This window comes from Diadema antillarum, unplaced genomic scaffold (assembly GCF_040938485.1).
Source record: "Diadema antillarum isolate AM-2024a unplaced genomic scaffold, OU_Dant_1.0 seq00001297_RagTag, whole genome shotgun sequence".
Taxonomy (NCBI): domain Eukaryota; kingdom Metazoa; phylum Echinodermata; class Echinoidea; order Diadematoida; family Diadematidae; genus Diadema; species Diadema antillarum.
Genome location: NW_027272076.1, coordinates 61,191 through 89,042, shown reverse-complemented (window position 1 = coordinate 89,042; position 27,852 = coordinate 61,191). Strand labels below are relative to the sequence as shown.

The window sequence follows — 27,852 nt, the reverse complement described above, 5'->3', positions numbered from 1 at the left end:
GGAAGGCGAGGGTCGAGTTAAGACGTACGTGTACCTCCTCCATCTCTCTGTCTGGTAAATTGAGACTGTCATCACCATGGCAACTGAAGAAGCAGTGAGAAAGGGCGGAAAATGCTGGCCGTTTTGTAAAAAGCTGGTAAGTTCAGAATGGCAGGAGTTTTGAAAGGAAATTTTGAAGATCAAGCTGGAAAGATTGGAAATAGATATAGCTATAAGCTGCTAACCATTGTACATAGTCGTTCCTATTCAACACCCTTACTTCTTACCCCAATGTCAATAGGACGTTATGCCATGACCGTCAAAAGCCTTATGGGCCATTTTCCGAAAAAGAGTGCAATTACAGTTGTAGAAAAAATGACACAAATTAAACATCAGCGATTTCATTTATATCTTTTTATAAATTCAGAAACTTTAATCCCTTCTAAAAAATAATCAATGGTCGATTTTTAAACGCTCATGCCATTTTTAGAGAAATATTTTCAAACGCAGAGTCTTTTTTTTAACGTTAAAACCACATATCAGATACGTTTATATCAGAGGAGCATCTTAGAAAATCGTTGATCGTCCGCTTATATCTGGCTTTAAGATGGCAATGCTAATGAAAAACTATAAGCTTAAACATAGAAAAAAATATCATTGAAAGATTTTGGAGTCAGCCTTGATCTAATCTGTAATAAAGACGATCGTTATCTATAAAGTGAAGGCTAAATAAAAATCAAGAACATACATCTTGGCTTGAAATATACCCGAATTTAACTTTTTACCTGCATTTGAATCATACAAAATAATCTCATTGATTATGTATGAAACATTATGAATGAGGATTACACTTCTCAAAAATAGCGAATGCTACGTAACATTTCTACCAAATTAAACACATTTTGGATCGGAAGAAGAACGGTATGTGGTAACGTATCTGCCGTATCAAAAGTTCTGTTAGTATACGTTTCAGACCCAACAATAATCATGCCAATAAATTCATTTTAACTTGTAAGAACATCACAGTTTGACTATTTTCGTTAAAACACCGCACTTCTAAACGTAAAGAGTTTAGATATGATTTTTCAATAAGCTTTGAGATATACGTGAAATAGAACTAAAACAACACAAATCCACACTGTATACTTTATAGTGCCGAAATTTTGTAATTTCATGGAAGACAATAAAGATGGAGTTGGAAAAGATATCTATGCAAATAATAAAAGTGAATTCAATTTTCCTTTGTTCCTGTCTGTCATAAATTAGGTCCCACGAATCGATAAACAATGGTAACGTATTTGATAAAGCATAGGTTTATAGACACAATAAGCTATACCGATTTACATCAAACCACAATCTCTTACACATGTGATTTTATTTCAAAAAAAAAAAAAAGATGCTGCAAACGTTAGACATAAAAATCCTGTAGTCATTTTCGGAGCATAAACATGCAACGAAGGAAATGCTCTTGACTTTAACCATTGTACTGAGCCAAGTTTATGCAGGGAGGTGCTAGAGAAGGAGAGACAACTGCTGCTCTCCTTTGAAGTCATGCGCGGCACCGCCGAGAAGTTATGCGCTTAACTACAGGTGTTACCAATGTGCTTTGACAAAAGAGAGCATCAATAATCGGGACTAGCGCTCTCACATCTAGAAATACTTGCCCCTACTGCAATTCGCTCTCTCTTTCAATGTGATGGCAACAATGAATTTGTGTACCTTGAATTGGAGCAGCTAATCAAAATGCAGTGTAAAACTGACAATTTTAACAGCAAATAGTTTAAAACACGCTGGAACACGCTTTAGCGGAGTACTTTATTTGAAAGATCAAAATATCCCAAATTAAAAGATAGAAAACTATTAACGTGCGAAAATGTGCCCATTATAGAAAAATATTAGGTTTTTAAGAAGGCCTAATTTTCATTTCATTTCGATTTGGGCATGACGAAGAAACTAGAAATACATGTTTATAATATTGAATTCTTTCCTAAACTATTCTAAATCAATTCGAGTATTACATTTAAAATTTTACGGTGAAATAAAGCTTGTAATTCAAAGAAAGGTGAAATGCATTCTTCGTCTCCGGACTTCGTCCTGCAACTAGAGCGGTGCCGAGCATGACTTAAAAGCATCTGATACATGTATGTTAACGAGTGAAAACTTGTTATCAAACGCTTGATGTCATTTGTGGTATAATAATCCCCCTTGCTGGACTGAATAATGATTATTATTGTGATTGTGTCAGACGTGTGCAGGGTATTTGGTAGGGGAGGGTTGTGCCTTTCAGAAAATATACACTTTGTATTGTTGTTACCGCATTTCCTTAAAAAATAATGCCTTAAAGCTGAACAAATTGACAAAAATACATATTTTATGAAAAAATCCCAGAATCAGACGTCGCAATTTTTGTTCTTATCCAATTCTACAGCTTTGTTTTTTCTTGTGAGTAAGCCCACATGCTCCAACTATTTAATCAAGTACTTCTGCCATGAACGTGTTTATTATTCATCTTATCAGGAACTTTTGAATTCACTCATGTCTGAAAAAGAACGTCTCTGAATGAATTATCTTTTCCTTGACGCAAAAACTCCAGGATGAATATGAAAACATGTAAGGCCATATTTATTTAGCGTATTATCCATACTACCATTCCATCAAAATTTGTGAGTGAGCTGTACAAAGTAATCGCGTAGTGGCTCATTAAAGCAAATTATACTGAATAACCATCAGAGATGTTCGATTGGTTAATGGTGTCATTAATGAAAGTTGATTATGCTTGAGATAAAAACTGGTGATCAGTACGTCAGTGTGAGCCAGGCGATTATGATGATTGGCAACAAGAGCAACATACAGTCCATAAAAATGAGTTCTGGTTGAAAATCAAAATTGGCAAACGTCTCTGATCAAAGCGAATGTCTCTGATTGAAAATCTCTAAAGGGATATTCCCTCATCTGACACGTACACACTGCATGATACTTTATTTGCGCGCTTATAGTACGCACTGACGCGCCATCTTGGAATCGAGTCGGCATAATTCAACAACGGAAATGCCCACAAATCCTGAAAATGTGAGTAATAACAAAAACTTTCCTGGTGTTTGTGTCGATTTATAACAGTTATCATTCCGTAGATTTGCCAATTAGTATCATCTGTGAAATTATGTATTTTAACCTTTGGATTATAAATAAATTAAAGAAGGATGGACAGTAAATATGTAAGATTCTACATGAAGATCAAAGACCGCACGTCTCTGAGCAAAATGAAAAACGTCTCTGATAATTACTGTTTCATGAAATAAAGACATCCATTCTACAAATTATGAGAACATTACAGTAAAATTAGGTCTGGATGGGTGCGGTTAGTATTATAGGAACAAGAAGAACAAAGTTTACACGGGCGTGTTATAATATTAAGAAAAATGAAGCTTCCTGAAAGATGTTGAAAATATGTAGAAGAGTTTCAAATTTAAGGTTTTCTGTTGATTGAGCAAGTTTAAACACATTGCCTGGACAGAAACTGTGTTTTATGACTAGTAATAGGTCAGTAGTCTATAATTATAATGTAATAGTCACTTTGAATTACGTATTTTTTTGTGAGAGAAGCAGAAATGTAAGAAAAACAGGATTAGGTCAGGGACGTTCTCTGAACAAATAAGATCTGTTCTCAAACCAATATTAATGACCCATCATGGCGAATTGGTGCCTACGTTTGAAGCACATAGGTTCCTCAATCCAAATATAATGCTAATATCTTGTAAAAATAAACCCATTAACTACTGATAAGCAAAGATGTTTACGTCAGAGACGTTATACGGGACGTTTTACATATTTTCAACTACTACAATTGGGAGTCAATCTTTCATTATTCCACAGTAGATGGCCCTCGTATACATACATTGTTCTAGGTAATTTGCGCAATCTAGAAACAATGTTGATTTTATAATTTTGATCAGAGACGTTCATTTTGTGCGTACATTGCTCCAGTGCATGGTAAGTTAACTTTAATATCATTTTTACTCTATTTTTTTTTTCTTACAGCAAGATGGGAAGACCGGATGGATTGTAAACACTCCGAATATCCTGTTTAGGATCTTTAGTCTCAGTCATGTTCATGGAGCCTACAAGTTCCAGACCACGGCCGTGGTACTGGCAAGACCGGACGGATATCTGATTGGAGGTGCCATCTGTTTACACAATAATGACTTTCCCAACCCCGGTTTCAGGTGTCGCAAGCGACACAGTCGATACTATTCACTGATTGAGGACATTGAATACCAAATGAAGGAGAAATTCAGTTCAATGTTATAATGCCGACTCCGTTTTTAATGCACGTCACTACGTTTGCTTTTGAGCCTGTGAAATTTGAGGCTTATACGCTAAGAAGTAAAGGTTCAAATAATTTGCACCCAATTTGAAACAATGGCAGGACACACTTGAACCCTTAATTATGTTTAATTGCACCCTTACTTAACTGCCTTTTTGAATTTTTGCCAATTTCTGCAATAAGGTTTTTGTACAGTGGATAAGAATATGCAAATGAGTGAGCTAACCATGTCATAACCTCTCCATTTTCCATTGATCGTGTACAAAAAATAACGAAAATTTAATGTTTCTGGCATTGAAATCTGAAACATAATGCTATTCGTGGTCGATTATATACCTTCGGAATAGTGTTCAGTTACATATATACCCGGATTTAAGCCTGGGGCATAATTATGTTTGAATGAAAAACTGGAAATTTCAAAATATTATGTTCAAATGTTATGGCAAGTAGTGAGGGGATGACATAGCACATAGGTTCCTCAATCCAAATATAATGCTAATGTCTTGTAAAAATCAAACCCATTAAATACTGATAAGCAAAGATGTTTACGTCAGAGACGTTATACGGGACGTTTTACATATTTTCAGCTACTACAATTGGGAATCGATCTTTCATTATTCCACAGTAGATGGCCCTCGTATACATACATTGTTCTAGGTAATTTGCGCAATCTAGAAACAATGTTGATTTTATAATTTTGATCAGAGACGTTCATTTTGTGCGTACATTGCTCCAGTGCATGGTAAGTTAACTTTAATATCATTTTTACTCTATTTTGTTTTCTTACAGCAAGATGGGAAGACCGGATGAATTGTAAACACTCCGAATATCCTGTTTAGGATCTTTAGTCTCAGTCATGTTCATGGAGCCTACAAGTTCCAGACCACGGCCGTGGTACTGGCAAGACCGGACGGATATCTGATTGGAGGTGCCATCTGTTTACACAATAATGACTTTCCCAACCCCGGTTTCAGGTGTCGCAAGCGACACAGTCGATACTATTCACTGATTGAGGACATTGAATACCAAATGAAGGAGAAATTCAGTTCAATGTTATAATGCCGACTCCGTTTTTAATGCACGTCACTACGTTTGCTTTTGAGCCTGTGAAATTTGAGGCTTATACGCTAAGAAGTAAAGGTTCAAATAATTTGCACCCAATTTGAAACAATGGCAGGACACACTTGAACCCTTAATTATGTTTAATTGCACCCTTACTTAACTGCCTTTTTGAATTTTTGCCAATTTCTGCAATAAGGTTTTTGTACAGTGGATAAGAATATGCAAATGAGTGAGCTAACCATGTCATAACCTCTCCATTTTCCATTGATCGTGTACAAAAAATAACGAAAATTTAATGTTTCTGGCATTGAAATCTGAAACATAATGCTATTCGTGGTCGATTATATACCTTCGGAATAGTGTTCAGTTACATATATACCCGGATTTAAGCCTGGGGCATAATTATGTTTGAATGAAAAACTGGAAATTTCAAAATATTATGTTCAAATGTTATGGCAAGTTGTGAGGGGATGACATGCTCATTTTGCCATTTGCAGATTCATAATGACCATTCAAAAACTGTTTACTGAAGAACTAGCGAAGCTTCAAAATGTCACAACCTTCTCATTTTTGTGGAGCCCGTATGATTTTCTTTCTTATCAGCGAATACATTTATACATTTGGGCTGAATTTCCCCTTGAATGAAGCTTTTTCCTTTGGAAGTAAGGTGAAATATCCTAGTGATATTTTTGAGGTTTGTAAGCCAAATACAGGAGAAAAGGAAAAATACTAACGTCTGTGATGAAACAAGAAAACGTCTATTAAGAATGTCCCTTACCTAGTTTCCACTATGAACACTATAATGCATCGCCTTTGAGTTGAAGGAAGAAGGATTAATAATCCCCTAACGATGTGACAGATAAAATGTGATATCGTTATGTTATCATTGTCAACCTCTTGAAAGAGGTTTTCAGTTCACTTTTCGTCAACAAACAGTTGCTATACCAAACTGTCGATATTCTTTTGAGTTTGGTGTTGTGGCAAGTGCATTACATTGTTTACAATTTATATCTGCCATAGTATGAAAAAAAACGTAGCGAAATTTGATGCTTCTAGGATAAGCAAAGGTTAATTACAGCTTTCTGAGACGACATCATAACAGTGGCCCAGGTAAGGTCCCTAATGAAAATACAAACTGGCTTATACTCATACAATTATATTTTAGACTAAGGGGTCAAATTAAATTAGTATCAATAAATTTGTGTTTACCTTTTTTATAGATTTGGACTACAATTGAAAGCAAACATATACAAAATTAATAGCGTGTGGGCACACCTGCATATACACCTGAAGGTAAAATGCAAAGTAGTGGTCATCATAAACAAAAACAATTCTCGACATTTAGGCCTAGGTAAATGATTTCTCAATGAATGTGGAATGTCCAGTTGCGAGCATCTTTTAAAATAGGGAGTTTGATGTTTAATTTTAGTGATAACTTACAGCCGAAACGTCCCTGATGGAAAAGCAAATGTCTCTGATATAAATGAGTAATTAGGTAAAGTAGTTGAAATTGCAAATTTTTCAGGTAATTTTGTTGTCTGTCATTAAAAGGTGTTGTAAGATCTGAATGATATATCAAGAACAGGCTTGTTGTTGATTTTTGGTGCAGAAATCGAAATTCCTCTTACAATTTGGAGATTCGTAGTTATAATCAATTAGTATGAAAAATAATTCAAGGTGAAATTACCATTCTGAATTGTTGACAAAAGATTAAAAGACATGTGTTTAATAACGGAAAATGTTGTTTGCTCACAAAACTCTTAAATATGGATCAAAGAACATCATTTGTATTGCCTATGTCTGAGGAACGTCTATGAGTGAAACCAGAACGTCTCTGATCAAAACATGGCTTACTTCCAGCGTCTGTATAGGGCTTTTATGGTGATTTGATCAAACGAAATGCACTAATTCATTATTAGTATCTACTGAACATTAACATTTAAACAAATGAGACCCCTGCTACATGTTTTGTTCAAATGAGATGAAAGTGAAGATAAGAATATGAAAATCTCTGCTTAAATGACAAAAACTCCACTTTGTCTTTAACTTCCATGTGTATTAGCTTTTGTAAACTTCACAGGAGGCAAACAATATTTTAGGAACAAATTAACACAGTCTTCGAAAGTATGAACAAGATTAAACTATCTTCATTTGAATGTTTTTTCACTCTTCATTTGAATTTTCACTAAAACGATGTTTATTTTAGTCAGAGACGTTCGCCATTATGTCACAGTTCTATTTAACCTTGAATAAAAACAACACCCTTGGAGATATCCCAGTATAATTGGGTTTACAAGAAAGCTGACAATAATGACATTTCACTGAGATGTATCTATATCAATGAGTCACATGTTTTAATTTTGACCCCTGATTTGCCCAATTGTACATCGTTCAACGTTTTCACCCATATATATATATATATATATATATATATATATATATATATATGTATTTAAAAGACACGGTAGGAGCCAAAGATTATTTTTACTGACGATTCGGTCTATTAAAGGTCTTCATCTGTTAGATGAAGTTTGCGTGACACAATCAATGGGGCAAGATTATATTCGTCTCTGTAAAAAAATCATACTTATTTGCACAGATGATGTATTGAATGATATCTTTATGTATAATATTCTTTAGAGTACGTGTTTCTTAATTTCTCCTCCATCTTTCTTCCTTTCTCTTTTCACTCATATCCGTATCTATGAATCCATTAACGTTCATATTACATTTTTTTTTTTTTTTTTTGGGGGGGGGGGGGTGATGTAATATGTACATAATTATGCGTAAGCTATCACTTCTGGACGTCACAGTCAAGCTTTTCATATAGCTTATGACGGTCCACACAAAATGTATAACAACATATTTCATGTACAAGCTATGTACATGCTTGTGTATAATGTATATGAATTTTGTGAATCACGTACTCACTCAATCAGTCAATCATTATCAATTTTTCAATAGACAACTGGCGGCGCAAAGAGTAACAAAAGGCGGGAAACATGGGGTAGCCGTTTTGACTTCATGGTTACCTCCCTCGGTCACGTGGTCAGTCTGGAGAATATTTGGTGGCTTCCTTACCTGTTCTACCGTAATGGTGGCGGTAAGCACGCATGACAAAATTCATTGATTTCCTTTTTTTCTCTGTTGTCACTATCGATGCATTTTCTTTGATCAGCACTACCGAGTAAAAGACGGCGAATATATAGATTTTTTTTTTTCGGTCAATTTCACACTTTTGTCATTCCAATTCATGAGTGTGTGCATTCAAATTCACACAGCGCATCTATGCGAGAAATATGCGAGTATTCAAATTCATAATCCGAGTGATAGATTTTATTCATGGCAGCTATGCGGTCATGCCAAATTCACGCGTAAGTGTTCAATTTCCAAATGCGAGCACTGTATTCCCTAATCCTGCATTAAAATTCACGCGATGGTCAAGGCTGTACCCTTGAGTGGGCGCCCAAGGAAAGAGGAGAATTAATGCCAGTAATCCACAAATATTTTTCCCCCAATGGTCTGCAGAACGCATCAACTACATGCATACGTACACAATTTTCAGTAGACAAGTTGTGAGAAAAGTTGATTATCTTCTTTAATACCTTATTCAGGTCCGTAAATACCAGGTCACATGCTGACTTATAATTATGATACTCAAGTTTAAAGGCCGTGTCACACCTTTCCGGGCAAGCTACACGGGCTTGTGGCGAGGAGGTAGTTTCCAGCACGTTGAAGATTTTCCGCGGACGAACAAGAATCATTTTGCAATTTTCGCACTTGTTTCTTACCTACTAGACGCGTGCTACTTAGCTTCTACTTGCGTGCATTCCGTGAGACCTGCGTGAGGGCTTTGAAACCAATCCGTTTTCTGTTACGAGCTACTTATGGGTACTGAGAAGTACCTTCCTTGGAGTTGCCTGCGAGGTGCTGCCGGTAAGGGTCTTCTACTGGTGTTCTGCGTGTACCTCTGCGAGCAAATCCCCACGACTCACTCGGAACAAGTTTTGAGCATGCTCAAGGCCTTTTCATACCGTATCTGAAGGCCGTGTCACACCATTCCGAGCAAGCTACGCGGGCTTGTGGCGAGGAGGTAGTTTCCAGCACGTAGAAGATTTTCAGCGGGCGAACAAGAATGTTTGCAATTTTCATTCATGCCTTGTCATACCGTACGGGGGAAATTTTGCGGCTTGACTTGCGGGGAAACAAATTTACTCCCCGGAGCTCTCCGCAGTTGGTCCGCACCTGAAAGTATCTAGCGCGTAGTTGCCCGGAGGTGCTCACGCAAGTCCGATTTAACCGCAGCCAAGTTTTGAGCATGACCAAAACTTTTTCCGGGTGAGTCGCGAGAATGCCCGTAGAGGTCCATGCAGAACTCCAGCAGGAGGCCCTTAGCGGCAGCACTTCGCAGGCAACTCCCACGCAGGTACCTCGCAGTCCCGTATGCAGCCAAGATAATGAAATTCTGTGGGATTTCAGCCATTCCATTAGAGGAATTCCTTCACTGAGTTGTCAGCCCCCACGCGACTGGTACAAATGTCACACAGTATACTCGCAAGTAAAATTTAAGTAGAACGCGTCCAAGTAAGACACATGCGCTGACTCGCTCAAATCCTTTTCCGCCCTCAGGAATGTCCGGTATGCTAGAAAATCCCTACACGTAACAAGCCCGAGTAGCTTGCCCGGAAAGGTGTGACAGGGCCTAAACACGGTTGCGGGTAAAAGAATATGCGTGCGCACCTCCGGGCGACTACGGTTGAGATACATGCTAGGTACTGTCATGTGCGGATCATCTACGGGGACCTCCGGGTAGTCAAAATTGTTCTTTGCAAGTCGCACGCAAGGCTTGCCCGGAAAGGTGTGACACGGCCTTTAAGCTGTAGCCCCACTCTATCATTCATTGTATGCTTGTATTGCCGATACGTTTCTGCTGTACGTTGTGTAGTGGCAATGAAGAAAAAAAAAATACTTTGTTAACAACTGATGATAATGTATATGTATGATTCCAATTAACAATGTATGTATATACATGTACATGTATGTTCATGTTCAATGATGATACAGGAATCAATAAGTCAAATCAAATCAAGCAGTCACAGGAGAGGTTTCATCTACTTCACTATTTTCCGCACCATATGTCGTGTGTGTTGGTGTACTTTCGGTCCTAGACAATCCTGCATCCTGTTCTTTGTTCAATTCAGATAACTGCTAGTTTTAGAAAATGAATAGACTCGACTCTTTTAGCCCCCTTTTATTTATTTACACTTGAGAGGTTCCATAATCACGTCACAGTGTTTCGATGGAGTTTAGTATCCCGTTCTTTGTTCAATTCATATAACTGCTACTTTTAGAAAATGAATGGAGTCGACGCTTTAAGCCTGTTTTATTTGTACAAACTATTTGAGAGTGCATGCAGTTACCCAAATATTTGTATAACTTAAAAGTTCCCTATTAGGTTTAAAGCTGCTCCGTCACAGTATACTCTTCAAGAGTAACAAATCTATATCCTGTGACTTTTTACTGGCTTTGTAGAGCAGGGTACGGATTTTAAATTTGTAGGACATGTAACTGTGGCCGATAGCATTATTTGGCAGGAAATGTGTAATTAGTACGAATCAAATCCTGTTTAACGATTATATATCCCTTTATTCAATAATTTCGGTCAGATTTGATTAAGAATATCAGATGACTTGATAATGTCATAGTCTGACGTGACTCGAATTCAATCAGTATATGTCTTCCACATGAACTCCAAAAGTATTAATATCTTTTACATTATTTTTTTATAGAAGATTCTTCGTGAGGGGAAGGGCGTCATTCTATCTGGATTATCTACCAAGCAAAATATTTACAAATTGTGATACTGTGAATAATAAAAGAAGCAAAACGACCTGCAACTAGAACACTTTTTAAAGATGACATAATCACTTCCAAGCGCCTTTAAATAAGAGCAATGTTTTGTTTAAAGACCAAATGAAACTTCAAAATCTCACAACTTTATCTTGGTCAGAGCTTAAATGGGACAGAAATCACCATACATATGAATAGAGGGAATGCAGCCTTTTCCCCATTCAGATCCAAATTATTTTCACTTTTTAAGCGTATTTAAAGAGCACTTATCCCTTCCGGGGAGCAGAGGTAATCACTAATACTCTCGGCAGTATAAAGTCGAGGAATTGCGTAATTTTCCTTAAAATGAAGCTATCTTTGTAACATATTTTGCTTTTCTTGTTTTATATAGTAGATGTTAAACTTTAAGGAGTTAACAATTGTGTGAATTCGTATTGGTCTTTCGTTGCACATTACAAAGTTTCCCATTATAGGGTATTGTAATCCCCTTGCGTTCTGAAACTGTCAAGTGTTCTTTTATTATGCAAGAATAAGTTCGATTACAAAGAGGTTATCCTCATATTTCGCAGAAATGGAGCGACATATTTTGTTGCATCACAAGTTTAAGTTGCAAGCTTATCTAGTGATTACAGCACAACATGTGATATATGATAAATCAATTTCATTTCTGGTCAGTTTCTTGCTGTTTACGTTTGTTACATAATCAATAAGACAAGTATTTCGAACGGAGCATCCAACATCCTCAAATTTCTGATGTGTGCTGCATTTACCGGATCATCATCATGAAGAGTTTTAGCGTAAAATATAAACTTTCAAGTGATATCTCCGATGTTGCGCAAGAACGATTTTTTCTTGAAATTATGAGAAAATCGTATATTTTCATAGGGCCAATTATTTTCTTCATTTTGTGGAAAGTCTAAATTGACAAATACTTAGGTTGGTTTTTTTTCATCAAACTCTTCACATAAATGATGTTTCTCCCCTCCTCACAGTCCTAACTTCATCTTGGTTCCTGGTTTTATTTGCCCTTGCAGTTGCCCTTCATGATTCCATATCTTCTCTTCGTACTGTTTGGCACCTTACCGCTGGTTGTCTTGGAGTTTGCTGTAGGTCAATACAGTAGCAGCAATATGAAGAGTGTCTGGAATGCGACTCCGATTATGAGAGGTAATGGCTCATATTTTCGTCACTTGTACCTTCATGCGTCAGACATGGCATGCATGTATATATACAGTGTATTATATTATATATATATATGTATATATATATATATATATATATATATATATATATATATATATATGTATATTATATACAACATATAATATGTATATATATATATATATATATATATATATATATATATATATATGGGTGTTACGAAAAATAAACCTACTTTCGATCCTTAATAGCTCGAAAGCTATATATCACGTTACACTGACATTGATATGAGCAAAACCTGAATAGTGTACAGTTTCTTTTGGTGGTAATTTGAAATAGAAAAGCATGAATCAGTTTCATTAAATTCGATTATATTCTTGAAGCTGGGGTTCAGACTTTGCTCTAAAATCAACCCTCTGTACCAAAATTCTATCTTTGCACAGGGGTCAGTTGGTGGGTATGGGAGTGTGTGGTTAAAACCAAGATAATTTTCCTTGACAATTGCCAGAGTTTAAATGCTTTATTGGGTTGTTTTTTTTTTCATGACGAATTCCACTATCAAAGCAAGTCATTTTTCATCCTGAAATGTGATTTGATTTGATTTGATTTTGATTATGTAGTGTATGCCAGCACATGGATAGGCCTACATGCGCTTACACTTTCATGTGCATGCATTTTTACCATGAATTCAGACTAGCAGTGCCAAGGGCAATCCATCATGAATCATTGATAAAGCATTCATTGTGCCTTGGGAACAAGAGACCAGAAGCTTAGTCAGCAGAGGCTCTGAAACAGTGGTTTCGTGGTATTCATGTTCATTGTTCGGGGTCATGTAAGCGCACAGTTACATGCCCATCATTGGCTCCTGTGTAAAGTTCAAATTCTTTAAAGAGGGTACAAAATTGGCCAAAATCTGGAACCTACCTTTAAAATTAATCATGGAATATAATGAAACTGATGTATGCTTTCATTCAAATCATCTCTAACTAAATTTTTACACTGTTCAAACTATTACTCATCAATGGCAGCGCTATCCGATATACAGTTTTCATATTACTAAGGATCAAAAGCGGTAAATGTTTTATGTGTGTGTTTGTGTGTGTGTGTGTGCGGCACCTATTATATATATATATACATATATATATATATATATATATATGATTATGTATATATATATATTTTGTGAGATATGAGAAAGGAAGGAGAAATCGGTGTGTAGCTTTGACATCATTATTCCTTTAACTATCATTATATATATATATATATACTGGATATATATATACTGGATATATATACATGCATAATATATATGTTTAGGTGTATGAAATTAATATATAATATACAGAAAATGAGAGAGCAAGATACGCTGATTATCAACGTTTGCATACAATGTGATAACCAAAATAACTGTTGACGGGTTTGAAAACACAGCAAGGACACAAAGAGGACTTCAGTTGTTGATGTACTATTATGGTACGTCACAGGAAAAGTTTAAACGAGGTTGATTCCCCCCTTTTTTCTAACGCTCCGATGAGCTACAAGCCTCCTGCGCTCTTGCATGTCATCATGAAAGTATGGCAGACAACGAGGATGGGACTGTGTGTCAAGAAGCCGCTACTCTTGTGGAAGGGAGGGTGTTCAACTTACATAGTGTTTTTCACACATTATGAGTTAAAATCCGTACTTATACTTTAGAAATCAGGAAAAGGAACCTGGACTTAGCACCTAAACGACGCGAGAATCTGTACTTGAGGCAGCGTCTGACAAAATAACAATAATAATAATAAATAGTTATATCCACAATCATAATGATAGTTGCAATAATTAATAATAACAATGATATTAATAGTAAAAATAATAGTTATAGAAATAATAATGTTCATTGACCCTACCTGCCAAAATATCAAAAAAAATCCTTCATAAATGAAGTTTGAAGTTTGAAGTTTTTATTAGCAACAACATTTTAAACATGTACATATAAGATTCATAACACAATCGTATCTACATACAAATGTGAAAAAAAATATACTTATCTGTTACTCCTTTACAATAACATGATTAAGTGATGACATTTGAGAGTTAAATATGATACATGTAGCATAATTGTTGGAAACCAAAAGTTAGCACAAGTGCTAGTCGAAATTGGTCACCTTGATCTTCATACTAAAAGCTAAATACAAAAGAAAAATTATTACATGGTAAGTTGAAATGACTGTTAATATTTATACAATGTATATCAATTCATTTTCTAACATAGAAAACCAATAATACTTGATACAGTATAATATCTATAAGAGTAGGAAATCTGAAAGTCATTTACGAAATGTAGATCTTTTGCTTTGTTCACACCATTTCTCGTGGCAATGTGTTTCCCAAAATTCTCGGATCACTACGAACATGTAATCATCTGTTATTTGTATCATTCTAAACCTTTTCTGCAAGTTTCATTCAAATCCGTTCATTCCTTTTTGAGTTATTTTGCACACAGACAAACTAACTAACTAACTAACGAACAAACACACAAACACACAAACCAACGTTAACAAAAACATAACCTCCTCCCTTGGCGGAGGTAATAATAATAACAACAAATACAAAATGACTTTACCACTTTTTATGAGGATAACCTATTAGTATGCAGTAGGCCGAGAGAAAGGGGGGGGGGGGGGGTAAAGAGACAGCAGCACCAGAACACAACTTTATTCTAACTGATGCCTGCTGAATATTTGCATAATATTGACTGGCCGCGATGGAGATGCTAGAAAATATTCTTTCAGTGCGGGCAATATTTATCTGGTATCTCCCCTCAAGGCCAGTTAATATCATAATTATTACCTATCCCCTAGGTAAATTAGGAAAATATGTGAATACGGCTATACACTATGATTATAGATCAAGCCACATTCGACAACCTTTAGACCATCACCAACATGTCCGAATAATTGAAAATTGTTCATCAGTGTATAGACCGATTCAATTTCAATGACCTATTCACCTACCACCGCTAGCGGCGCTATAACGGTCGCCATAAACTGGGGGCCAACGGGGGCTTCCAGCGAGCTAGCTACCCAGCGAGTTGCACTTGCAGCTGAGCAGCCTAGCGTACCCATCGCGCATAGTAAGCCGGGGCCTGGCCGCTGCGCCGCGGCCGGCGACCGCCACGCTAATAATGTGATTGATTACTCACTGTGGGGAAAAGTCAGTCAGCGGCTTTTTAATGCTTTTCTTTTGGACAAACCGAGTGATTCAGACATATTAATCTACAATGAAAACTGCAAAGGAAGGATCAGGAAAACACATTGTGCAGTTGTTGGGTGCACAAATAACAGAAAAAATAGAAATGGAAGCTGCACGGCAGTGTGTGAAATTCAGACACCGCTGATGCATGATAAATATACAATTAGAGACAATAAGTGAAATACAACGGTATAAAAAATGCATAGATATCGAAACAAACTATGCCTACTACATTCTCTATTTAACTAGCCTTTCACTGCATATTTGTAAAATATGTGGTTCATTTTAGAAGACAAGTTCAGATCAAAGATTTTGAGAATTCACTATCTTTTTTTTAATGCTTGGGTGCACTACTTGCCAAAGTTAGAATACACTTCCTGGCTATACTATATTATGACAAACATTTTACAGCCTACACTACAGCTAAAATAAATGTTTCAAGATGCGGTAAATTCCTTATATTGTTTTCACTTCTTCAATGTTCAGCACTGAATTGACCATAGGCCCTATTCAATTTTGGCCTGGAACTCTGAATTTGATTTTTGATAAAGTGATAGGCCTACTTATAAATATTAAACCATGGATGGTGGCAATCATCCGTTTTCATAATCATATTAAGAAAGTATGATTTGAAAATCACTTTTGTAGATCATAATATTAGGCGTTAGCGTGATGTTATGCAACGTTACTTAAAATAGACCTAAAATAGTAGTTTTGGCTGTTGACATCAGTTTATACGGTTTAGAAACGCGTAGATTTGTATTCCTTTTGGTTTACTTAGTTAGGCTTGCCTGAAGTTATCGACAACCGAAAATGATATAGGATGTAGGGTTCTAGAAGTCAATAGGTCTAGATCTAGTCCTGGACTCTTGCCTAGAATTCTAGATAAGATCTAACGTTAGGACAGATTCTACCCCGCTGGCCCGAGACTCCCGAGTAAAGGCAAAAGCCTAAAAAGTTAACTGATAGGTTGCAATTTATAGCGCCATATCTAGCTCAAGATTCTTATTCATTATTTGTATTTAATTAATCAGTTAACTTCTCAACAGTCTAGGCTTACTAGCAAGACGTCTGCCTGCGCCTAGCCATAGTTCTCCCCAGCGGTTTTTATTCTCTTTTTATACACAAATGTGAACATATGGGGCTTACACGCGAGTACCCAAGTCATCGCCAAAGAAATAGAGTCTACCTACACTCACGGATCGTACCGATATCTACCTTGAAATTCAAGTTTCATACTCGGTGTAAGTTGTTTATTTTTTATTTTTTAAATTAGCTAGCGAAAAAAAAAAGCAGACTCTAGTTGTCACAAATCCAGATGCGTCGATCGCTGCCAGCGCCAGAGATAGTTAGCTGGCCGGCTGGCGCCGGGTGGTAAAAGCACTGGCTGCCGCTGGCACACTTGCCACGCACGCAGGGCGTTTGCCGACCCGGCCTGGATGGCCCCCAGTTATGGCGTCGCCATAAGAGGGCGCACTTCCCTGAACAGTCGCTTGAATCGGTCTATACCATTCAACTCCAAGTTCCAAGATATATGTAGTTGCAACAGACGAACTTCAAACATCTGAACGTTTTTACACTTTATTTTTGCTTCGGTTTCAATTTGGAGAGTTGTAATAACAGTTACTGATTGTCACTGTGGAGTTATTGAGCACAAATGGACTAGTCATTGTTTGACGTGTAGTGCTGCTGGAAGTGGTCGACCTTGTATGAGTTGATTTATCGGCGTTCTTCTGCGGTGCGTGTAACCGACACGCAGCGACTTCCTTGAATGTCTTCGCTTTGTGGTCGACCGGAATGTTTACATGTAAAGTGATTGGCTAGACCGGAATGTTTACAGTGCACTCCCGTTATAACGAACACGTCGGTTATAACGAAATTCCGGTTATAACGAAGTAAAAATTTTGGCTGCAATACCATCCACTCTATGTATTTCTATTGTAGATTTTGTTCGGTTATAACGAAATTCCGATATAACGAAAGAAAACTGCTGGTCCCGAGGACTTCGTTATAACGGAAGTCCACTGTATATGTAAAACCCCGAATGCTCGTGATATGCTCTAATGTCGCCTGCTGAACTCCCAACCCTGCAAAATACCAACTGCAATTTCCTCGGAAAACTACCTCGTGTAGGTAATAATAATCGATATTGACCAACATCAAAACATCTTTTCCGGAACAGGTGTTTCTTACGGCCGGATCTTAGCCATGGTAGTATATCGCTGCTTTTACAGCGTGGTCATCAGCTACTCCGTCTACTTCTTTTTTGCCTCCTTCACCTCCAATTTGCCCTGGGAGGGCTGTCACCATTCTTGGAACACACCGTACTGCAGTGAGCTTATTGACGATTGTCTGGAAAACGGAGGCATCATTGTTGCCAATGGCAGCTGCGCTAACCAGACAATGATAAGTAAGGATGAGTTTGGAGAATTCAGCATGTCGTTTAGACCGGAGAGTGTTTCCCCTGACATATGGGATCGTCGCACTGATCCGAGCGAGGAGTACTGGAGGCGAGTATACCTGTTCTGAGCAAGTATACATTAAATAAATTGATAAACAACCGGGGGGGGGGGGGGGAGAGGGTGGTTAAGAAATTTTAAAGGGGAGGTTGGAAGATGACCCGTGCATATGAATTACAATGTCCTGATAAAAATGTGCATCTTATGTTTGGAAAGGAAATTATTTGCACCTAGATTCATAAACTCGTGATGAATACTTTGTATCAACTGATTGAGTCACTTTAGCTGTCATCAGCATAACATTGGTAAAAGTGAAGAATTCAATGTCATTTGAACACTTTCCTGTGTTTCTGTATTTGCATTTCCTAGTTGATCAAGACTGTCTCAACCTTTACGTTTTCTGTTTCTTTGTTTTTTTTTTTCCTGCAAACTTGTAACAAGGGCCAAGATTTACCAAGGAGTATGTTTGATGGCTATGACGGGAGAAAGCGCAATAGCGTGAGCCCACTCGGCTGGGCTCCCTACCATACAGCGAGAGGGCCTTGATTAAAGACTATAATGGTCTCTGACCTGACATGATATCACTGTATGTTTACTCTTCTTAGCTTTCACTTTCTCCATTGTCATAAACAAGGAATGCGGTTCTCCAGGAATCGTCTGGTATCGAGGAGACTGGAGGCGTGGTTTGGAAGATCGCTCTTTGTAACCTCTTCGTGTGGGTCGTCACCTTTGTTATCGTAGTCCGAGGCATCAAGATTTCTGGCAAGGTAAACATTTGCAAGCTGAAGATAAAGTACGGCTTTTTTTCATATATCGAAGAGATTTATTGCAAAATAAGTTAAGGGCCATGTTCAAAGTAACTCCCTTTAGAAATAAGTCCATCAATAGATGGAGCAAAATTAACACTTTCCAATGATACTATAGTTGTAACATTACAAGAAATATTCTTGAAGTTATGATTAAAAATATCCTGTATTTTCTTATTATTGTCATGGTTTTTATGAGCTTTAATCACAAATATTTCAACTTAACAAGAATGGATTTAGCTCGTTTTGCGATAAAACTCTTCTTATAGTTGACTGAAATACTACAGAAGTTACATGTTGAATGAAGAGAAAAAAAGAAGGGTCCACCCCTCAAAATAAAATAGAAATAAAAACGAGCGTTATAACAAAATGACGTTTGATTTCAAGGGGAAATACATCAAGCCAAATCTCTAGTGACAATAATTGAACAATGTTATCAAAACAGAAGTCACAAAGTGACTCGCACCTGCTTATATTCACTCGCGTTCTTTTTTTAACGAGTTCTAAAGGATGGAATGAAGGTTGAAATAAGGAACTTTAATATATACCTTAGAACATTTTTGTCGTTCTGTACACGGTCGGGACCCCTTCTCGCACTCTGCCTTTGATTATATAGATATAGATATAGATATAGATATAGATATAGATATAGATATAGATATAGATATCTACAGTCTACAGAGATGGGATTAAGTGATGACGAAAGGCCGATGATAATGTGTACTATGATTTTTACAATTCTTACAAGGGACATGCCTTATACGTATCTCATTCCCTTCATATTATTATGATCATGTATATGCTTATTATCTGTGTTTTCTTGATGACATCAAGGTTGCTTACTTCACTGCACTCTTTCCATACGTCCTGCTAACGGCCTTACTTATTCGCGCTCTCACTCTGGAGGGTAGTGCAGACGGCATCCGTATCTTTTTATCTCCTCGCTCATTCCGGTGGCACATTCGAGACCTTGAGGTTTGTCCGTTACTTTTGATTTTGAAAACTTTCTGAGAAAAAAAAGTTACTTTTTGTCTTTAACACAAAACTGAAGTCGTGCAGGCTGGACTGTTTATTTAACCAATCCTTTTATTGACACATCTTTCCCATTTCAATGAGACGCTCAATGTTCTGTCATCATAATGCTCAAGCTTGTAAAAAGTGCACCTTTGTTATTGCCAACACAATTAAATGTAATGGAAAGAGGAAGAGTTTCCCTTTAGCCAAAACTAACAATGAGCTCTCCATAGCTGGCATTAATGGTAACTGCCCTTCTGAAGTTAGATTATTATTTTTTATCCGCACTCTTGATATTATACATGTATTTAAAATTCATGTTATGCTGATGGTACAAAACTGTAAAATTTAGCAAATATACCGTGACGTTATTTCTTATTTTGAATAAAATCAAGTTATTGTCCACTTTTGCTTTCTTCATGTCTTTATCCAAATGAAGGTGCTATGACATATTGATATGCATTGATGAATATGGTTAATCTTTTCTTTCCATTTAAATATTCTTTCATGGTTAATAGTTTCATATTTCATATTTCCCTGAGGTGAAAAAACTCCTCTCATGAATGTATCTTTTTATTGATATCCTTTTTTTTTTGTTTCTCTAAACCATTTTTTTTTTCAAAAGAAAAAATATCGTCAATGCATGTTGGAGATACTCTGCACTACCGTACACTTTTAAACATCTCCTCTTAAATGTTTTGTTATCAATCATCTGAATAGAATTATACGAATCAATTTGAAATCCTTGCACACAGTTTTGGGGTGCGGCTGCCATAAACGTTTTCCACTCCTTTGGAGCAGGCACGGGGAGTTTGACCACGCTGGCATCCTTCAACAATTTTCATACCAACTTCATCATGTAAGTTATTTCTTTTTTCCTGGGGATTGCCGAGGTACCATGTTGGAGTGTCGTGTATACACTATTAATAAGGAAACAAAGGTCAATTTCCATTCCCTTTCCCTTTTCGTTCGGTATTTGAATATTCAAAACGCATCTGTTCCTCTGACATTGAGGACTATTATTGCAATCCATGATATTCGGAACAATGTATCGTTATTATTGTTATCAACATCATTAATTCTATTATTATTACTGTTATAATTCAATCTTTGTGTGAACACCTTGTTCTATATCTTAAAATAATCTATTGTATATCCGAGCTAGATATGATATACCATCATTTTCGGTATACGTTATATATTTTTCATTGAGAAATACGAAAATAGATATAAACTGAATTTAAGAAGTCCTCACCTTTCATGTGGTGTATGTAATGATAAATGCGATTAAATAAGGGATACTAAAGTTACTGACACGACACTTAAAAGGGATACAATGTAACACTCTGACAATCCACACGAAGGAATTTCTTCCAAAAGGTGTTAGATGTCGGTTATAATTCTGAGTTGACAGGACTCCAATTTATTTCATATTTCTCGATGAAAAAATACATTAAATATAACAAAATTAAATGATTCATGGCATCAAGCTAGGAGGCATAATATTAAAAAAAAAATGAATGATATCCAGCTAGGAGGCATAATGGAATATTGCAATCATATGAAGAGTATGTTCGCAAAAACCGATAAGTCCATATTTGCCAAATCGAGATATTTGCAATTAAAGGTCAAGAAAAATAAAGAGAATAATAAGAAAATTTTTGCTTCTTTTGACCATAACTTCAAAAATGCACCTTTATATGTAGTGATCAATATATCATTTAAAAGGTATTGTTTTGTACTCTATGACAGAGACCATACTTCAAAATTTTCAAAAATGGACTTATCGGTTTTTGTGAACAAAGTCTTCAATATAAACCATAGTGGTCGATATATGAAAGTTGGGATCTGAGAATGAATGCTAAAGAAATATAATGGAGCCTATAGTTAGAAGAAAGCTTGTTTAGAGTAGGTCCCACTTATAATCGAGCGTAAAGAGTAAGATTAGGAGCACGGGTACAACGAATGACCGAATCATAGAAAAAAAAACACACACACACAAATATTCAGCGATATAGCAAATTCTTCTCAAATGCAGGTTTACAGTATGAGTCAATATATAATGACAATGGTACAGTTTGGACTATATTAGAAAATTATACATTTTGTGGCTTCAGAAAAGACTGCGAAGTATTGAGAAAAGAACACGTGCACCAGCAATTTAAAAAAAGAAAAAAAAACACAAAACAAAGAAACAGCAAACGCTGTGTCCACCATTCGAGGCAATATCATAAAACATGGCTATAACAAATAAAATAGCCACCCCTGTCAGATGATAAAGACGTCGTCGGTGCTTAATTCCAAAAGAATCGGGGGAAGTGCAATATAATGAAATATAATATAATATATGAATATAATGTACATACATTGTACATTACATTTTTTTCATTTTCCTCCCTCTCACTTAAAGAAATATAAAAACATAGAAACACTGTATGCGCCATATAAGCACTGTATCATTATCAATGAAATGCATAGAGGCCTATCCCGCCCTTCCCTCTTTCTCTCTCACTGATCTTTGTTTCAGATAAACAGGTTTTGTTGACTTGGTATAACAAACGAAATTCATTAGTCGTTACTTCCTTTTGTAATCGTAGGATCAAATATTTTAAAGTTGGAATTTCCTCCGTCCTGGACATCCCGGAGGAGAAGGAAATCAGACAATAAAAATGTTCAGACAAACGTTCTACTCCAAGATTTTCTGGAAGCTGGCAAACTCCGTTTTTCCCCGAGGAAGACAAATAAGCCATTACCCTGCTCACACTGCAAATCAATAGTTTTTCTTTTTTATCACATATATTTAGGTCATATAGACGTAAATGATCAATTTTCACCTTCACCAATTGAGTAAATTTTTTCCCCTTTGACACAATAGCCATTCCCTCGCAGGTGCTTTGTACAGCGAGCAGCTTAACTAGTTATTAAAGAAGTCATTCCATCCATCATGCCCATGTTTTGTTTTGATTTTACTTGGCAAATTCAGTTTCCATTGGTTTTTAACCTGATTTCTTTGTTGTTTGTTGTTTTTTGCTCCTTGTCTGGTATTGAAGTGACGCAGTCGTCGTAGTTCTTGTAAACAGCTTGACTAGTATTTACTGCGGACTGACTGTGTTCAGCATCCTCGGAGTGTTGGCAAAACAGACTGGGGTTCCTGTGTATGAGCTTGCATATAGTGCTGGTAAGGCTCATAGATATATACCAAATCATATGCAATAAAAGAGATTTTGTTCCTGTGAAATCTGCCATGCATACAGGTATTCATAAAGAAGTAATGGGCGTCTTCATAGGAACAGTGGCAAAGTACACGTTGTTTACATGTCGACAACTGCAGAGTAGCAGAGCAACAGCAGAGCAAGACCTTACTTCTTTGAAGTCTTGCCCAACGTTTGGAACGTGGATGACAAATAAAATATGTAGACTGTTATCTGTATATCACGCAGTGGCGTATTGGGGGGGGGGGGCAAGGGGGGCATGTGCCCCGGGCGCCACTCCTTGTGGGCGCAAAAAAAAAACGAAGAAGAAGAAAAAAAAAGAAAAAACGAAGAAGAAGAAAAAAAAGAAAAAGGAAGAAGAACAAGAACAAGAAAACTCGCCCGGAAAGGGGGGGGGGGAGAATGATGGGGAGGGGGGGGGGGGCAGAAAACCAAATCAAACAAGATAAAAACAAAACATGATGATGACGCGGACAAAATGGCAATGTTTCTTGTGTTCACACAAGAATTTCATGTTCTGTCAGCTGAAATACAAACATTTTAGGCTCGCTCGCTGCGCTCGCTCGCCAAAATTTATATGTATAAAAATGTAAGAACAAAACGTGATGATAACGCGGACAAAATGACAATGTCTATTGTGTTCACACATGTCATTTTACATTTAGCAGGCAAAATGTGGCACGGAGCAGCGGCTGCAATTTCATTCGTTCTGAAGCGATCGCCAATTGGATCAAAAGAAGGCGCCAACGGTTTCGAACATACGGGAGGGGGTGCAAAAAAATCAAACAAGATAAGAATAAAACGTAATGATGACGTGGAAATATACAAATTTCGGCTCGTTCCCTCGTACAACTTAGAGTAATTTTTCAGGTTCTCAGTTTGTTGGTATAAAACGTTATCTATAAGGCCGTCACTATTATCTTTATTAGAATTGTAAGATTTAATAAGTAAAAAATAACAAGAGTTCCATGTTTTGTAAGTTGAAATGCAACAATTTTCGGCTCACTCGCTGCGCTCGCTCGCTATAATATATCAAACAAAAAAGAGAAGAAGATAATAACAAAACGTTACGATGACGCTGACAAAATGACAATGTTTATTATGTTCACACATGTCATTTTATACTTAGCAGGAAAAAATGTTACACGGAGTAGCGATTGCAATTTCATTCGGTCTGAAGCGATCGCCAATTGCAGCAAAAGAGATCAGTTTCGAATATACGGGAGGGGGGCGCACAAAAACAACAAATCAAACAAGATAAGAACAAAACGAAATGATGACGCGGAAATATACAAATTTTGGCTCACTCGCTCTTACTAATTTAGAATATTTTTTAAAGTGCTCAGTTTGTTAGTATAAAGACTTATCTATAAGGTCGTCACTATATCTTGATTAGAATTGTAATAAGATTTGATAAGCAAAAAATTACAAGAATTTCATGTTTTGTAAGCTGAAATACAAAAAAAAAAAAAAAAAAATCGGCTCGCTCGCCAAAATTTATCTAAATTCGTCACTTTTAAATATCATGTGGACTTTATTTAAATTCCCTATACCGGGTTGGGATTAAACACTATTTCAGAAAATTACGGAGGCAATTTTCGCGCTTGCCCCGGGCGCCGTTTTCCCTAGATACGCCATATGTAATGAATAATTCAAATACTTCCCTAACAAAGAGAAAGAAAGAGAGAGAGAGAGAGAGAGAGAGAGAGAGAAATTAAAAAACCCCAACAACAACAACAACAGCAGCAGCAACAACAACAACACCAAACAAATTTCCGCTAGCGATGTTCGTGCATGATTGAATGCAGATATGATAATAATCCTTTACCTATGGCACATGGTCGATATATCGAGGAGCAAGACGATCCATGAAATAAAAAAAAAAAAAAACATGCAGTTCTTTTCAGTCAAATCGGAGTTCATAAGTGACATATCAAACCCTCCGTCAGACATCAAACTGATGCATGTCACACAATGTTCCTTCCGATGGCTAATAAATCTTGCACAAGTGGGGACAGGCGGGACCCAGTTCCTCAGGGCTAAATCCTCGTGATCGTAGGCCTAAGATATCTTTATCTTTTATTTTATTTATTATTTTTTTTTTATTCGGAAGGTTCACAGCAACGTTGTATGCATTATGGTTCCAGTTCGTTGATACCAAAAATGCTATTCCGAAAATGAAAAAAAAAAAAGAATCGTTGCTTGCAAGGTTTGCTAATCTCGAAACGAAATAATTTTTGACATTCTAAACGTTCATTGATACGTAACTGTTTTCCATTTTGTGATTAACGACCCGTATTTTATTCGAGTTGACTATACCATGGACGTAGTAGGTCCATGACTATACATATCTAATCCTGATTTCAAGAAAGCCATGTTGTATATCAACTGCGTATACATTTGACCTTGCAGTGGTGTATTTGCTGTTCGTCACATGTCCATCTGCTTTGGCTAAATTTCCCGCTGCCCCTGTATGGTCAGCCATGTTCTATTTCACGATTTTCCTTGTGGCTCTTAACTCCCAGGTATGTATAATTTCATTGTAAATATCTATGTATGTTACACACTTATACACTGTGGTAGCATCAAAGTAAAAATGAATAGACATTTTGTTGATCAAATGAAAAAAGGCGAAAGTATACATGGTAAAACGTCTCAGAACCGCTGATTGGTTATGAACGCAATAGTTTTTATATTTAATATGGCTAATCAATTTGAAACGCAACAGCCACACAAACTTTTAACTAAGTCATGACAAAAAAACAAACAAACAAATAAACAAACAAATAAACAAACAAACAACAAACAAAGAAACAAACAAATGAACAAACAAACAAACAAACAAAGAAACAAACAAACAAACGTTTTTGAAAGTAACCTGAACGCTACTCATCTATAAAACTTGCAAAGGATAAATCTCCTGTATAGCCAGAATGGTGATCTCAATTCCGATTTTAATGCAATACTTATATCCTTCCATATACAACACAATCAATATAATTATGAATGAAATATTGATATGTCAAGAAATTTCATTGGAGGGAGCTTGACACCAGAAGCACAGCTGTGTAGTGTCTGCCACGTCGAACAATACAGCACAATATGTACAGGTTTAGACAGCAAGTAGAATGCATACACGCACAACTACACACACACACACACACACAGCACACACACACACACACACAACACACACACACACACACACACACACACACACAAAAACAATAGGATTGATACGCACACTGTATATATTGGAGATCATGCCATTGTAACCTGCAGGGAAAAATACTCTAGTACACGTGATGTTATATTCAACTTTGATTCTGCCTTTTAATTACGGTATCATAGCTTGGGGAAACACTCATTCAATGTATCTTGATAGACTGCTACGTCTCCAGAAAAAAAAAACCCTTCGTATATAAACTTGCAATGTATCTTGGAGATCCCATATGATGTTTTAATTTTTTGAACATAAGATTTTAAAAGTAACTGATCTTTATAATTATCATCTTGGTCAATTCATGTATAAATTTAGTAATAGTTTCTTACCTTCCATTTTACTGGGGCGTTTGTGAAGAATAACTCCTTCCACAGATACCCAACTCGTTATTCTAATGAATTTCATTTACCTTTAACCAGGACGATATTTACTCAATCCACATTTACTTTTGCTGGACCCAAATTTTGGAATGACCTTAGTGATAATATTTTTTAAAAACGGCCCCAAGTTTCAATTTTTTTAAGGTTAAGTTAAAGAATCTATTTTTAAGTACTTATAAGAAATTCTTGTGAACGTCATCATTAGAATTATATATATATATATATATATATATATATATATATATATATATATATAATTTCATATTCAAACTTAAATAGGATAACATTTTCAGTGTTGATTTCTCAATGATTGTAGAAGTACTGTAATATTCACTTTCATTTTTTCCTTAATGTTATGCGTAGGGCTTAGCGGCGCCGTTCAATCATCACTTTTCGTCTTCACAATCGACATCGTTTTTCTTTCTATTTTCCAACCATGTTATCAGTTCTTCTTTATCTCTCTGTAGTTCCTTTCCTGTTCTTTTTTCTGCATGACAGCGACTTAGTTTGTGGATTTGTCTGGGTGTTTTTTCTGGGGCTACAGTTAGGTTTTTATTTGTAGTTTCTGTAATTCATTTTGTAAATAAGTTTCATGCGCTAAGTAGAAGACCAATGATATAAGATGTTAAAGATAATATAAAGTTTTGGTACCTCAAAAATTTCCCTGAGTTTCCTTTTCTTAGTTTGTGTTTCAGGTTAAAGTACCTTTCATATAACTAACACTGTGAGACTTACTCGCCCCAAAGTGCTCTCATGTCTTAGTAATCATGCAATAATGGTTTCGTACCAGAGCAGAGCCCGGGCTCTGATAAATTCGAACGAGCCGTTAGTTTGACTCGACGCGGTGCGATACCGCGAGAATCAATATACACGTATTGTACGAAACCATTGTTGCATGATTACTAAGACATGAGAGGACTTTGGGGTGAGTAAGTCTCACAGTGTTAGTTATATGAAGGTACTTTAACCTAAAAACACAAACTAAGACAAGGAAACTCAGGGAAACTTTTGAGGTACCACAACTTTATATTATCTTTAAGTTATTTTACTATGTTGGGGGGGGGGGGAATGCACCCTACAAGCTTTGCTTCTTCAGCATGCCTTCCCATCTCCTGCATTTTCTTAACTTCAAAGATATAATTTTT

At 36.5% G+C, this 27,852-nt stretch overlaps 1 protein-coding gene across 1 annotated transcript; it reads left to right on the top strand.

The window, feature by feature from the left end:
* LOC139708065 (sodium- and chloride-dependent glycine transporter 1-like) lies at window positions 1-27,213 on the top strand. Its single transcript, XM_071620049.1, has 9 exons — window positions 1-136; window positions 8,330-8,476; window positions 12,250-12,382; window positions 17,796-18,123; window positions 18,707-18,839; window positions 19,713-19,853; window positions 20,648-20,751; window positions 22,943-23,070; window positions 27,206-27,213. Exons 1-9 carry the CDS (start codon window positions 77-79, stop codon window positions 27,211-27,213), a joined length of 1,182 nt encoding a protein of 393 aa, XP_071476150.1. The 5' UTR covers window positions 1-76.
* The last annotated feature ends 639 nt before the right edge of the window (window positions 27,214-27,852 follow it).

What these genes read in the sequence shown, in the direction of transcription:
- LOC139708065 (XM_071620049.1), top strand. Translation starts at nt 77, where the DNA reads ATGGCAACTGAAGAAGCAGTGAGAAAGGGCGGAAAATGCTGGCCGTTT. An exon ending in GTAATGGTGGCGGTAAGCAC is followed by an intron (nt 8,477 to 12,249) that starts GCATGACAAAAT and finishes TTGCCCTTGCAG; the next exon opens with TTGCCCTTCATGATTCCATA. An exon ending in TTTCATACCAACTTCATCAT is followed by an intron (nt 20,752 to 22,942) that starts GTAAGTTATTTC and finishes CTGGTATTGAAG; the next exon opens with TGACGCAGTCGTCGTAGTTC.